At 40.0% G+C, this 12,550-nt stretch overlaps 1 protein-coding gene across 2 annotated transcripts; it reads right to left on the bottom strand.

The window, feature by feature from the left end:
• Positions 1–2,538: 2,538 nt before the first annotated feature.
• LOC131232960 (soluble inorganic pyrophosphatase 1) lies at positions 2,539–6,605 on the bottom strand. Of its 2 annotated transcripts, none has more exons than XM_058229503.1 (8): positions 6,418–6,605; positions 6,302–6,330; positions 4,928–4,993; positions 4,289–4,396; positions 4,041–4,106; positions 3,841–3,961; positions 3,438–3,519; positions 2,539–2,774 (listed from the first exon to the last, which is right to left on the bottom strand). In XM_058229503.1, the coding sequence occupies exons 1-8, from the start codon at positions 6,563–6,565 to the stop codon at positions 2,771–2,773; spliced, it is 624 nt and encodes a 207-aa protein (XP_058085486.1). In that variant the 5' UTR covers positions 6,566–6,605; the 3' UTR covers positions 2,539–2,770. The 2 variants fall into 2 exon arrangements, with proteins under 2 accessions (XP_058085486.1, XP_058085485.1); XM_058229502.1 differs by having other exon boundaries at positions 2,539–2,758; positions 6,418–6,604.
• Positions 6,606–12,550: the final 5,945 nt, after the last annotated feature.

Below are 12,550 nucleotides of genomic sequence, written 5' to 3'. Positions count from 1 at the left end.
ACATCCTTGTTATCTAAAAACGAGGTCGACCAATATCAGAAGCTTTTTCAGTTGAACTTGGACTGCTTTTGCATCTCTTTTGTAGGCCACCAATTTTATTTTTTTTTTGAAAAGTAGAGGTGGTGATTTTTTTGAGGCCTCCTTTACCAATTTTAGCATTTTACTGTTGAGAAATGCGCTGCTGAAAGATGCAGAATCTTAGGACCATCTAAAAAATGGTGGCCAACTACCACAGGACTGGCATCTTATCCTTGAGAAGTTATACGGTCTTGATTCACAGTGACGTGATCGTTATACTACAAGTGGGCACAGGTCATCCAGACTCACCTAATGGGATCGACCGTTTACCCAGGCACCCCCAACTTGTTTCTCGAATTTATGCAATTCCTTTTTAGTGATTTGAGGCCGAACTTCACCTTTTGGTGCTTTGTCTGCAAATGTGGGGCCCATGCTTTGTTTATCCAAGCCATTGATCTTATCGTTGGATGAAAGATGCCCAAAAATTCTCTTTGTTTAGTCAACTCTATAACCTTTCCATGGTTAAGGAAGAATGCACCAACGGTCCACATTCAATAGGTAAAAGATGAGATTTGATAGTTAGGATCATTCAATTTGAGAGAATGTGGTTCGTCCATGATTGGGGAGACTAGATCAACGGCTTGGATAAACTAACATGGCACCACATGTACAGATTAGGTACCAAACAGGAAAGTTGGCTGTCCCTGAAACGAAAAGTTCGTACTGACACTGCCAGTAGCGACCTCCCTAGTGGACAGTGCTATGTGGGCCCACCATAATGTGTGTTTCATCCATTTTGGATCATTATTTCAGGGCATGAGCCCAAAAATGAATCAGATCCAAATCTCATGTAGACCAGACCACAGGAAAACAATAGTGATTGAACACCCACTGTTAAAAACTTCCTAAGGCCCACTGTAATGTTTATTTGCCGTCCAACTTGTTGATTAGGTCATACAGACCTGGATGAAGGGAAAACACAAATACCATCTTGATCCAAAACTTTCATGCCCCCAAGAAGTTTTTAATGGTGGGCATTCAATAACCACTGTTTCATGTGGTGTGGTCTACCTGAATCTTGGATTTGCCTAATTTTGGATCATGTCCTCTGAAATGATTTGGGAAAATTGATGGACAGCATGAATAAAAAAAACATTATGGTGGGGCCCACAGAGCACTGCTACTGTTAAATTGGTGTATTCAATCTCATGGCGTTCTTGATAATTTCTATTCATCATAAAGGGTGTATTCAATCTTATGAGATGGGTTCAGGCCATTCTGATAGGTAATAGGTTGGTCTAAGGCTAGAAAATGTGGCCCATCTAAGCAAATTGGTCAGGCTCGGTTCACACCCTACCCGACCCGATCTACCCATAGAGGTCATTGATGGGTTGAGCCAGACGACCGACCTTATGATGCAGGATAATTAACCACTTGCTTTAAAAGCTCGAGCTGATAGAGCATGGCAAATTAATCCATTTGTCTCATAGCCCAGGCCCCACATCACATGGGTTAGGACCTTTGCCAAACCCCCCTTGTGAGCCCCACTTCACATGGGTACCGCCTCACACAGGCGGGGCCTACCTCACACGGGCTTTAAACTTAAGACTCCAACTCAAATACCCTAAAAACATAACTTATTATAAATAATAAAGTTACTATTTATAGACAATCTATATTCTTACTAGACTTTGTGATTTTCAGCCAAAAATAGTAAGTGTCCAATTTGGCCCAACCAAGTATTCTCCTAACTTTTCTAAGCCCTTTTCATGTTGGGCACGACTTCTACAACTCAAATGATCAAAAGTTATACTCAAACTAAAACTTACTATTTATAGTAAAAACTAAACTAAAAGAGACTTTTAACCGTCGATCTAATGGAATCTCGCAAATCCGGCGTAGGCAACCCATCATAGCAGGGTTGGTTGGCTTAAGTAAGTCCTACTCCCAAAATCATATATAAAATGTTGAAAAACTCATCCCAGTTTGCGAGATACGACTAATTTAAGGTTTTGACGGTTCGGATCATTTCCGCCTCCAATCGGGCCTTCTCTGGTCCATCTTTGCCATGAAAGTGTCTGCGACCCGCTCTACATCAGTTAAAAATGAAAACAAATCCAATGGTCTTATTTCAACAAATAAGCCTCTCCGAATCAAAGGTTAAAAATGTGCAACCAATCTGAGTTTTCGACCTGTTCCACAAATTAGTTAAAGTACGCTACATGCACAATTTTGAAGTGCCTGCTTATCAGTGATGAAGCTGGAGTATTAAACAACTCGACAGAATATGAGTGGTCAAGAAGAAACTACACCAGATGCTGCAGTTTGTGCAAGTGAAGCATATGATTTCGCAATCTAGACAAACGTTGGGAGATAGATCGAAAATAGGGAGATCATTAGTCCTTTCTGGGTCAAGAAAACAATATAGCAGCAGTTCATAGCATTGGATGGCTTTAACCTTTCATTTTAGATGTGATTGAGAGTCTGTATTACTAGACCATGGGCCCCACTTGTATGAACTGAGCACACAACAAGAGAATCATATATAACTTACCCAAAAAAAGAATCATGCATTTTCTTTCTTTAGTATCTGACCAAAAAAAATCATCAACAAAATGAAGACAACAGAAATTAGAGAAGAGCCTTCATCTCCTTCACCCTTCCAAGGAATTATTGAAATAAATAGTACACCATTCTTCATCTCCTCAGAGTCTGCAAGATATACTGTGCATAAAGATCCCTGCACCACACCTCAGCTACAATTAGAAAAAGGAAATCAAAAGGAGAAAAAAAAAAGATGACTCATCTGTCCCTTGCATAAAACATAGTTCTAAAACTCACTGGGTCTACTCAAAACTCAGCAGAGTCAACTCAACTCAGCGAGATTTTGAGCCACCTGACTCAATCCTGATTTGGGACGACTCGTTGAGTCAACCGCTCACGGTGACTCAAACTGAGTTAACAATTTAATTAACACACCATGAGTGACTTGTTGACAAAGTATATTACTTAACTATGTTAAATATTTACTCCTACCTCTAAATCTTTTTTAAATTATAATTTCTTATTAGTGAGTAGAGTCAGGTTGAGCCTTCGAGTCAACACAACCTGGCCGAACGTTGAGTCGAGTTTTCGAACTATGGTAGAAATCCCCATTGTAGCATGCTAAAGGTGTTGAGCAGCACCTTCGGCAGTTATAACTGTCTAGGATCAATGTGGTCATTTCCAATATAACTGAATGTCTTTAAAGAGGGTCCTTACTCTTGCTCCTGTGGTACTCTCAGGAGTTTTCAACACCTGGTCAAAGGTTTGAGTACCCATAGGTGGTGAAATCCCACTACGGCGTGAGTGTGTGGTGGTGTGTGTGCATGTGTTAAAAATTTTTTTTTTTTTAAAAATGTCTTTAAAGATCAACTTACATGGAGTGCTGTATGGCTTCATGAGCAGTAGTGGAAGGCAAGAAGTCATTGACAGCCACCTCTTTGTTCTCATTCTTCTTGTCTGAATTTTTTTTGGTCAAGAAACACAGCTTTTCCCAGTAATTATGCACCTTTCTTTAATCTAAACCTTTGATCCGGTGGCCCCATCAAAGACGGGCCATGTCCCACGTCTCCCAATTGGATGGTTCGGATAATGCCATTGGGAGGCAAATGGGGCATCTCCCAGATACCGTGTTGCCCTACATATGGATGCATTTGGTGAGGAGGGAATTGCTGAGTGGGAGAAATACCGTATGGCTCCTCAAAATGTGTTGGAATTCATATTTCCACCTTCAAGAAAAAATCGAAAGATTCGATATATGTTTGTATTGAAAAAGGATACAATCTTCAAAGAAGCGCCGGATCTCAGCTAGACGATGAGGCTGCAGCTCTTTGATATCAGTGTAGTGGCGATATTCTGGATCGTCAGCACACACCGCGATGATCTTATCATCTTTCTCTCCCTGTTCAACAAAACCAATCAGCATTAGATTCTAATTGTGGGAGGAAAAGGTAAAATTTACTTGCTATAGAACAGCATACCTGATCAATCATGGGCATGAGCCCAATGGCCCTTGCACGAAGAAAGCAACCAGGGACGACTGGTTCCTGTTGAAAATGTTGATTCAAAAAAAAAAAAAAAAAGCCTTCTAATCAAAACCATGATGGTTGACATTGGTAACATGATCTCAATTACCCCAAACATGGGACTACAGAAGAGGATTAGAAGTTTATCTTGTCTCAAAGAAAAATGCATGGTCGATGAGTAAGAAACAAGGATATCGTATTACCTGCATGAGGATCAAAACATCAATTGGGTCATTGTCTTCACATAGTGTGCGTGGGATGAAGCCATAGTTATGTGGATAGACCACCGATGAATATAGGACACGATCAACCTGAATATGCATCACCAAGGTATACAGATCAATGACAGGAAAAGTAATCAAGTACCCAAATCTCCAAGAATTTGAAGATGAGCATTTTGCTAAGCCCACTCTTTGAGCATCTCTACACATAGACACAGGTCCCAACCTGGCATGCCTGTAGAACATTCAAGCTGTGTATCGGGTAGGTGGGCTCCACGATGTTGATGACCCTATACAAAAATCAGAGTCTCCCAGTCATCAGGAGGGCCACATGTATATGTTGAATGTGGATCAGTGGAAATTTCTTTAAACTGTCCATTCTCTTCGTAGCGGACCCGCCTGACTGATGCACGGCTTGGATGTCCCATGCCCCTTTCAGGTTTGGCGCATATAGCGGTATGTTGAGGTGCATTTGAGAATAGCATACACGATATGGGAACAACTAAATGACCCTCCTAGAGTAGTCACCCTTCACATTTCCCCTCTTTGTGAAGGTGGGAATCTCAGAATTCTGTTCTTCCAACCTATGAAATTCAAATTAAAAACAGTATGCATGTGTACCTTTATCAGACCAGTCTTCTTGTCTAGTTCATACTTGACTTTACTTCCTTTTGTTATCTCAACAACCTATAATACATTAAAAAGAAGAAATCGTTAAATGAATTTCCCTTCTAGTTTCTCATTTTGCATACTAAATCCAGGTCACTAGGCCTTGAGGATGCTTAACCAATAGCATGGCATTGAAGTTCAAATGGAAGTCACATCACACTAATGAAAACTAAAAGCAAGAGGTTTTAGGAAAATCTTAAGTGCTTGTTTGGAACAGCCGCAAATCACAATTTGTTGGACTACTTGAGTGCAACTCAACAGCTTTGCATTTGGGGCAGCAGAAGAAAAATGAAACCACATGTTGCTGTATTTTGTTTCCCTCACTTGTTCTGCACCAAGGCACTATAAGACAGGATTTGCAGAGAGTGCATATCACTCGTTCCAAAAAGTGGTAATTTCCAAACACACCTTAAACATACTTATTAATTCATCGAATTAGAAACAACAGTGACATGCTGTCTCACATGGAAAACAGAAAAACATCAGCAGTTCTCCTTCCAACCAATGCAAGAAAATGATTTCCTAGATTGAAAGACTGCTTGTTATCTCACCATACACCTCCTACCGATATTTGGGTCATAATACTGTTACACTGAACTCTGCAAGTATCAACTCTCAAGTCTTGGGGTGGGCCCGATCTGACCTGACCCATTTAATCATAATTGGGTTGGGCTCAACCGACCCAAACCAACCTGGCACTACCCAACTCAAGTTTAAGAATGAAATATGGTGCTGAAGGTATGTTCAACACAGCTCATGCACACATGTGTATAAATCATGTGTGTGTTTCTTTACTAATCTTCCATTACATTGTTTTGGGTTTTGCATTAGGTAAGGTAATGCAAGGGCATTTTCACACCGGGCTCTAGTGGGGTGGCTTGTGGGATGCAGGGGCACACTCAGGGTGGGAGGCCCGTGTAAGGTGGGTGGCTCATGTGAGGCAGGTGGCTCATGTGAAGCGAAACCCATGTGAAGTGGGGCCCATAAGGGGGTTTCAGCCGAGGTCCTAACCCATGGGATGTGGAGCTTGGCCTATGAGATAAAGGGATTGATTCGCCATGCTCTATCAGTTCAAGCTTTTAGAGCAAGTGGTTAATTGTCCTGCATCATAAGGTCGGGTGATCTGGCCCAACCCATCAATGACCACTATGGGTAGATCGGGTCAGATAGGGTGGGAACCGAGCCTGACCAATTTGCTTAAATGGGCCACATTTTCTAGCCTTAGACCAACCTGTTACCCATTAGAATGGCCTGAACCCACCTCATAAGTGGGTCAGTCTAGCATCTAAGTCTACGATAAGGAGAACAATGACGGCGGCGACTTACGCAATTAACGACAGAAGGTGCTCCTGGTCCTGCACCAAGGTTACAAAGATCAGTTGCTCAGGGCCGCTATATACACCACAATCTATGAAGTATTAAGATTACCACAACGTGGGTACCTATCTCAAGATCATGCCAAGGATGTGCTGCTACAGATCTCCTTGACAACGAATTGAGTATCCTTTCATTCAACCTTGGAATTGGAGTCTTATGCTCATTACCTTCACTCCCATTTTCTTCACTCATCTCTGAAAAACAAACAATCATAAGGTGTTGTTAGCTGCTACAGATGGAATGCGAAAAGATAATGGCTAGAATGGATATGTACATGTGTTATATCCAACAAATATGCCATTCAAATCCTCAGCCACTCGATAAATTGATAAATTAGGAAAATTCATGGAGGAAATCGAGATTTTATTAATTTTTATTGAAATTCAGTCTTCAATGTGAAACATGCACAAATCAGTATTACACACTGGATTTTTTTTTTATTCATATGTAAACACTGGCCTTAAAAAAAATAAAAAAAATAAAAAATAAAAATAAAAAAAATAATAATAATAATTAAACAACAAATATTATTTCTTGTTTAAAGGAAAATGCAGGCAATCTGCACAACGATGCCTGGTGATCCAAACCGTTGTCCAGAAGACCCCATTATCAATGGTCCATGGTGAGAAAAGCAGATCGATTGGACAATCTGGCGGCCCCTATCGATCCAGGCCTGCAAGAAAAATCCCGTCCACTGGATGGCAATCAGGATCGATCAACCGATGGAGTAGGATCTCACCAGATGAAAGGTTGGGATGAACTGGGGGCGTGGCAGTCCTACAGTTTCATCTGGTCCTGCGGACTACTAAACGAAGACATGAAACTGAAAATTCAACTTGTGGGCCACCACAAATGAAACCAAGGGTCGAGATCAAAGAAAACAACACAGAAAAAGAAAGACATCACATCTCAATCAGGAAGGAAAAGTACCTCAAAGAAAAGAATCTCAGGAATTCCAGGAAATGAAAATCCTCAGCAATCAAATCAAACAGACAACACCGATCCCGAATTCCTCCTCTTGCGAGAGTCTATTCACAGATGCTTATATACATAAGCTTTCAATTCAATAACCGACCTTTGACACATGGCTCCACTGAAGCTCCTGCCTGGTGACACGTGGCATGCTTACCTTCAAACCCGAGCAAAAGAAAATAATAAAAATGAGATCGGAAATAGTCTTGAGCTGATTATTTCAAGTGTAATATCAAGACCAGACGCTTCATCTTCAAGCGCGCAGAACACGTGCGAATTTTCTCATACGTGCGAAATCCAATGCGTTCATAAGACCATACTCCAGCTTTAATGCTGAAAATCAGAGTGTATAACTCATCAGGGGAGCCATACGTACAGATCATTTCTAGATTTCTGCTGTCCATTTTCCTTATGTGTGTGGCCCATATGATAAAAGAAACGGCTAGTTTTGTATGGATAGGAAAAGTGATCTCGTAGAACATCATATGAACGTTCCAGATCCCGCATACATATGCTACGTAGGTACGTGTGGTGCATTTCTGTTTGGCGCTTGAAGATGTTGTTTCTGAAACGAGCAATCATCGATGTGGCTTATCGAGTGAAGGCCGGGCCCCTTGGTCAGTCGGAGCCTCGCCGCCACGTTTTCGGTGGACGCGGTTTGGCCAGTGACGCCTTCGTGGACCCCACCATGATGTATGTGTTTTATCTACACCGTCTATTCATTTTTGCAGATTATTTTAGGGCTTGAGCTAAAAAATGAGTTAGATATAAATCTTAGGTGGATCACACGACGGTAAAAGAGTAGTGATTGAATCTCCACCATTAAAAACATCCTAGGGCCCAATGTAATCCAACCTGTTGATTAGGTCATACAGACCTGAATGAAGGGAAAAAACAAATATCATCTTGATTGATCCAAAACTTTTGTGGCTCCCTAGAAGTTTTTAATGGTGGGAGTTTAATGAAAACTGTGTGGTCTACTTGAGATATAGATATACCTTATTTTTGGGATCCTACCATAAAATGATCTGAAAAAATGGATGGACGGCATGGATGAAATACATACATTATTTTGGGGCCCACAGAAAACCAACCAATAGGGTCACTGGCCAATCCATCTCCGGTTTTGGTGGTTGGAAACGTATATATTTTGTTTTGGTAGTCGCCACGTTTTTGGTGGTCGAAAACAATGATACTCCCCCATTTTATTTGGGGGTACATTTTGGTAGTCCGCACGTCGCCTACTACTGTAAGCAGAACCAATCATCTGGCCGGCCGTCCTGGACTGTCCATGGTGCAGAAATGCTGTCCAAAGCACGATCCTGCGGTCCAACCGAGTCCAATGACTTTTTCACATGGAAGACGCACCGATGCCAGCTTCGGGGGAGACGGCTTTCCTGTAACCAATGGCCGTTACCATTACATTTAAACGTGATTCCGAATCCAAGTCACAATGGGTTTAATTAATCCTCACTTGCGTTTGGTTGAGATGCGTTGGAACATTAGAATCCAAATCTTTTGTTTAGGATCCTTATTTGAATCTAAATTTAATTAATTAAACTAACTTTCATGTTCTATATGTGTGTGTGATATTTGATAGAATGATTGTATTAATTTCAATGAAATATACACTTTGGTTAATAAAAAAAATGAAGAATTTTTAGCCTTTGTGGGCATAAATATAATGATCATGAACAAGGGACTGACCTGTGTTTACTAATGATCAATTTAGATGTCCAATATTTAGAAGGCTCACGTCATTCTATTGATGTGATTTTAATATTGCAATAAATAATTGAATTATTTTTGCTGTCACCAGACCTAGCTAGAGATGCATGATCTTAGCATGTGCTCTATAGGAGCCACCTTGCCGTATACGTTTTATCCATGATGTATAAAAGAGAGATGTAAGGATCAAGTGGACCACAAGAATTAGTGGGCGTTGATTGCCTCAATTGAAAACCTCTGGAGGACCATGAAAGTTTTGGATCAAATTTGTATTTATGTTTTCTTTTTACCAAGTAAGTTGCAGGACAAATAAATAACATGATGGCCCTAAAAAGGTTTCAATATTACCCGTACTTCATGTAGTGTGGCTCATGCCCTAAAATGATTTGTCATGATAAATGGATAGTGTTTTACACATACATCATGATGGACCCAACGGAGCCCTTGCCACGACTATTCATCCCTAGATAGGTCCTGGTGAGGATAGTACCTAATCTGCAACCCCCGCTTCCACATTAAAGAAAATAATAATAAATAATATATATATATATATATAAAGGCCCAATAATCAAACGGTAGGAGTTGTGATTGTCCAATCAAAGAGAGACTTGACAGACCAAGCAACCTCAGGTGGCCCTCCATGAAGCAGTGTTTTTTTGTGCTTTGCTTGGGCTGTCGGCCTCTCTATTCTTGTTCTTGCTTTGCCATTGATTCTTTCTTTCTTAATTGGAATTATAAGCTTGTTTACCCTCCAAAAAAATCCAATCGGAATTTTGACGTTCTTCCTTTTCTTTTGATGAATGATCAGCTACAATGAAAGCCAGCTTAAAAGCACTCATGTGTTGCAACATTTGTGGAAGTTTTTAAGTCACACGTCACCATCAACATGCCATGACTCTAAAATCAAGTCATTCACCTCATGGATAGGTCGCACTTTGTGGGCTAATCCTTCTCTTTTTATTTTTTAATGTTAACTTTTGTTATTGAGACCGGGTATGTCCATGAGGAGCGGATTAGGTGAGACACTGGATCCACTGAGGTGGGTGGGACCCCTGACTTTGGGGCTCATATTGATATATGTGTCTTAAATCCACACCGTCCAACTGTTTTGAAAGCTCATTTTAAGGCATGATCCCAAAAATGAAGTAGATCCAAATCTTATGTGGACCATACCACATGAAATACTAGTGATTAAATCCCCACCATAAAAAACTTCATGGGGGCCATCAGAATGTTTATTTGCCATCCAACCTATTGATAAGGTCACAAAGATCTGAATGAAGAGACCACATAAACATCAGCTTGATCCAAAACTTTTGTGGCCCACGAAGAAGTTTTTAATGGTCAATTACCACTATTTCTGGTATTATAGTCCACCTTAGATTTGGATCTACTTCATTTTTTAGATCATGACTTAAAATGAGCTTTCAATACAGATGGAGAGCGTAAATGTAGTCACCTACATCACAGTGGGCCTCACAGTAAGGGCTCCCACCCACTTTGGTGTATCCGGGGTCTCACATAATCCACTCCCATGTACATTTATCTAGTGGGCCCCACCTTGGATGGATCTTTTTTATATTTTATTTAAAGATGATGAAATTCTTTAATCAGGAAAAGGAGAGACAAAAAGTTGTCCAAAAGAGGAGGTGACCCTCTTATCCAAATGACAAAGCCATGTTTGGGTATGTGGAATCCATGCCAAAATGGCTATGGGCCAGCTAGGGTTGACCTTAGCCCAGCCTTAATCCCTTAAGCCCTTGTCCTAGCCAGGCCTAATGGTTAGTAAATACCTTGGTCCTGGCTCTATCCTTATAAGCAAAAGAGTTAAATGATTAAAGATTTTTGAGAAGCCCAATTTCAAGTTTTGGGGAGGATATCCTCCATCCCTTATAAATTGCTTGGATTTGCAAAACATAATCCTCCATCCCTTATAAATTGTTTGGATTTGTAAAACATAATCTTAAACCTAATGACTATACTTAAACTACATGTGTGTTGATAGGGAATCATTAATAAGTGCTTTTAAGGCATTATAAAGGTGGCCCGCTTAATGATTGTATTGGACCAATCGGCCAAGCCGAGCCGTTCATCATTGGCCCTAGCCCAACCTGATCCTAGCATCAGGCCTAGATTTGAAGCTTGGGTTCATTCCTCAAGCCAAGTTTAGGGGCCCAAGCCCTTGCCCCTACAAGGCCAGGTTTTGCAGCTTGGCCCATTGCCACCCCTAACTACGCCCAATTAGCGCCTTGGTGGATTGAAATCTCACCAACAAACAAGAAATGAGGAGGAAAAAAGAAAGTTTTTTTCAAAGTTTTATAATAAGAAAAAAAAAATATTCATTAGCATGCCTTATTAATTTAAGTGAATTTTATTTTGGTACCTTCCACTAGGTTTTTCTGAAGGATGTTAAATTAAATAAGTTATTTTTCTTAAATGATGAAAATGCCCTCCAAATGAGAATGCTCTCATGTCAGACAAGTGTTCACAAATCAGAAGTTGGGATTGTTCAACCAATCTGATTTCTGGGTCGTGACTTAGGAACAGTGGGATCTACAATTTAGTCGGTTGTGATCTGCCTTCCCAATTTTTTGGATGGTTAAAAAAAAAATCAAATGGGGCTATTTCCACAAACAAGTGTTCCCAAATAAGAGGTTTGGCTTGTTCAATCGATTAGATTTTGGGACCAGAGATGGTGGATTTCTTAGTTTGGTTAGTTTAAGTAAATGTAATATATGGTCCTACACAATTTGTTAGTGTCTGTGTATCAAGGTCATGTGCTGCACGAATATCATATAAGACACACACACACACTCTCTCTCTCTAGTGAGCGTGAAGGTTTGAACTTGTGAGGATGAGGGTAGAATTTTCAGCGTGTTGGATTTCTAGGTCAAAATCCGGTGGAATAAAGTTCTTCGAAAATTCAATTTAGTACATTGAGCCAACTATTCGCCTCTCAATAATCTCAGATTTTATATTTAATATAAATTACGTATCTAAACTGAAGAGACAATTTGATCTTAATTGATAACAATGAAACTTGCTCTTATACACTTTACACCTTTGTGAAAGTTTGAAATGGGATGAGATTTTCTATATATATGTTGGTGAGAGGATAAATACTTTATTTATAAGAACGAGAACTTAAATAGTTTAACATATCGCAACTCGTCATCTTCCAAAAGTCTCTACATCATAAGAATCCATGCTTCTTTAAAATACCCTGCATACTGTGATTGATCGGTTAGTATAGCCAAAGTATATTATTGACTCGAGTGTAATATGCATATGATTCGGAGTCGTCATTAACCAAATGAAGCTTAAAATCTATGATTAGATAAAAACCGTAGAATCGCTTAGGAGTCGAAAAATCTCACAATTTCTTAATTCAAGTGATTCTCACGATTGGTCTGTGACCATAGATGTTGAGTAAGGGCTTCAATAATGGAAAATGAATAAATTAAACACTTTTTTTTTTCACTTGCACAATATACGGTT

This window comes from Magnolia sinica, chromosome 18 (assembly GCF_029962835.1).
Source record: "Magnolia sinica isolate HGM2019 chromosome 18, MsV1, whole genome shotgun sequence".
Lineage (NCBI taxonomy): Eukaryota > Viridiplantae > Streptophyta > Magnoliopsida > Magnoliales > Magnoliaceae > Magnolia > Magnolia sinica.
The sequence above is the reverse complement of the archived record's forward strand: the minus strand, read 5'-3'. Positions and strand labels throughout refer to the sequence as shown.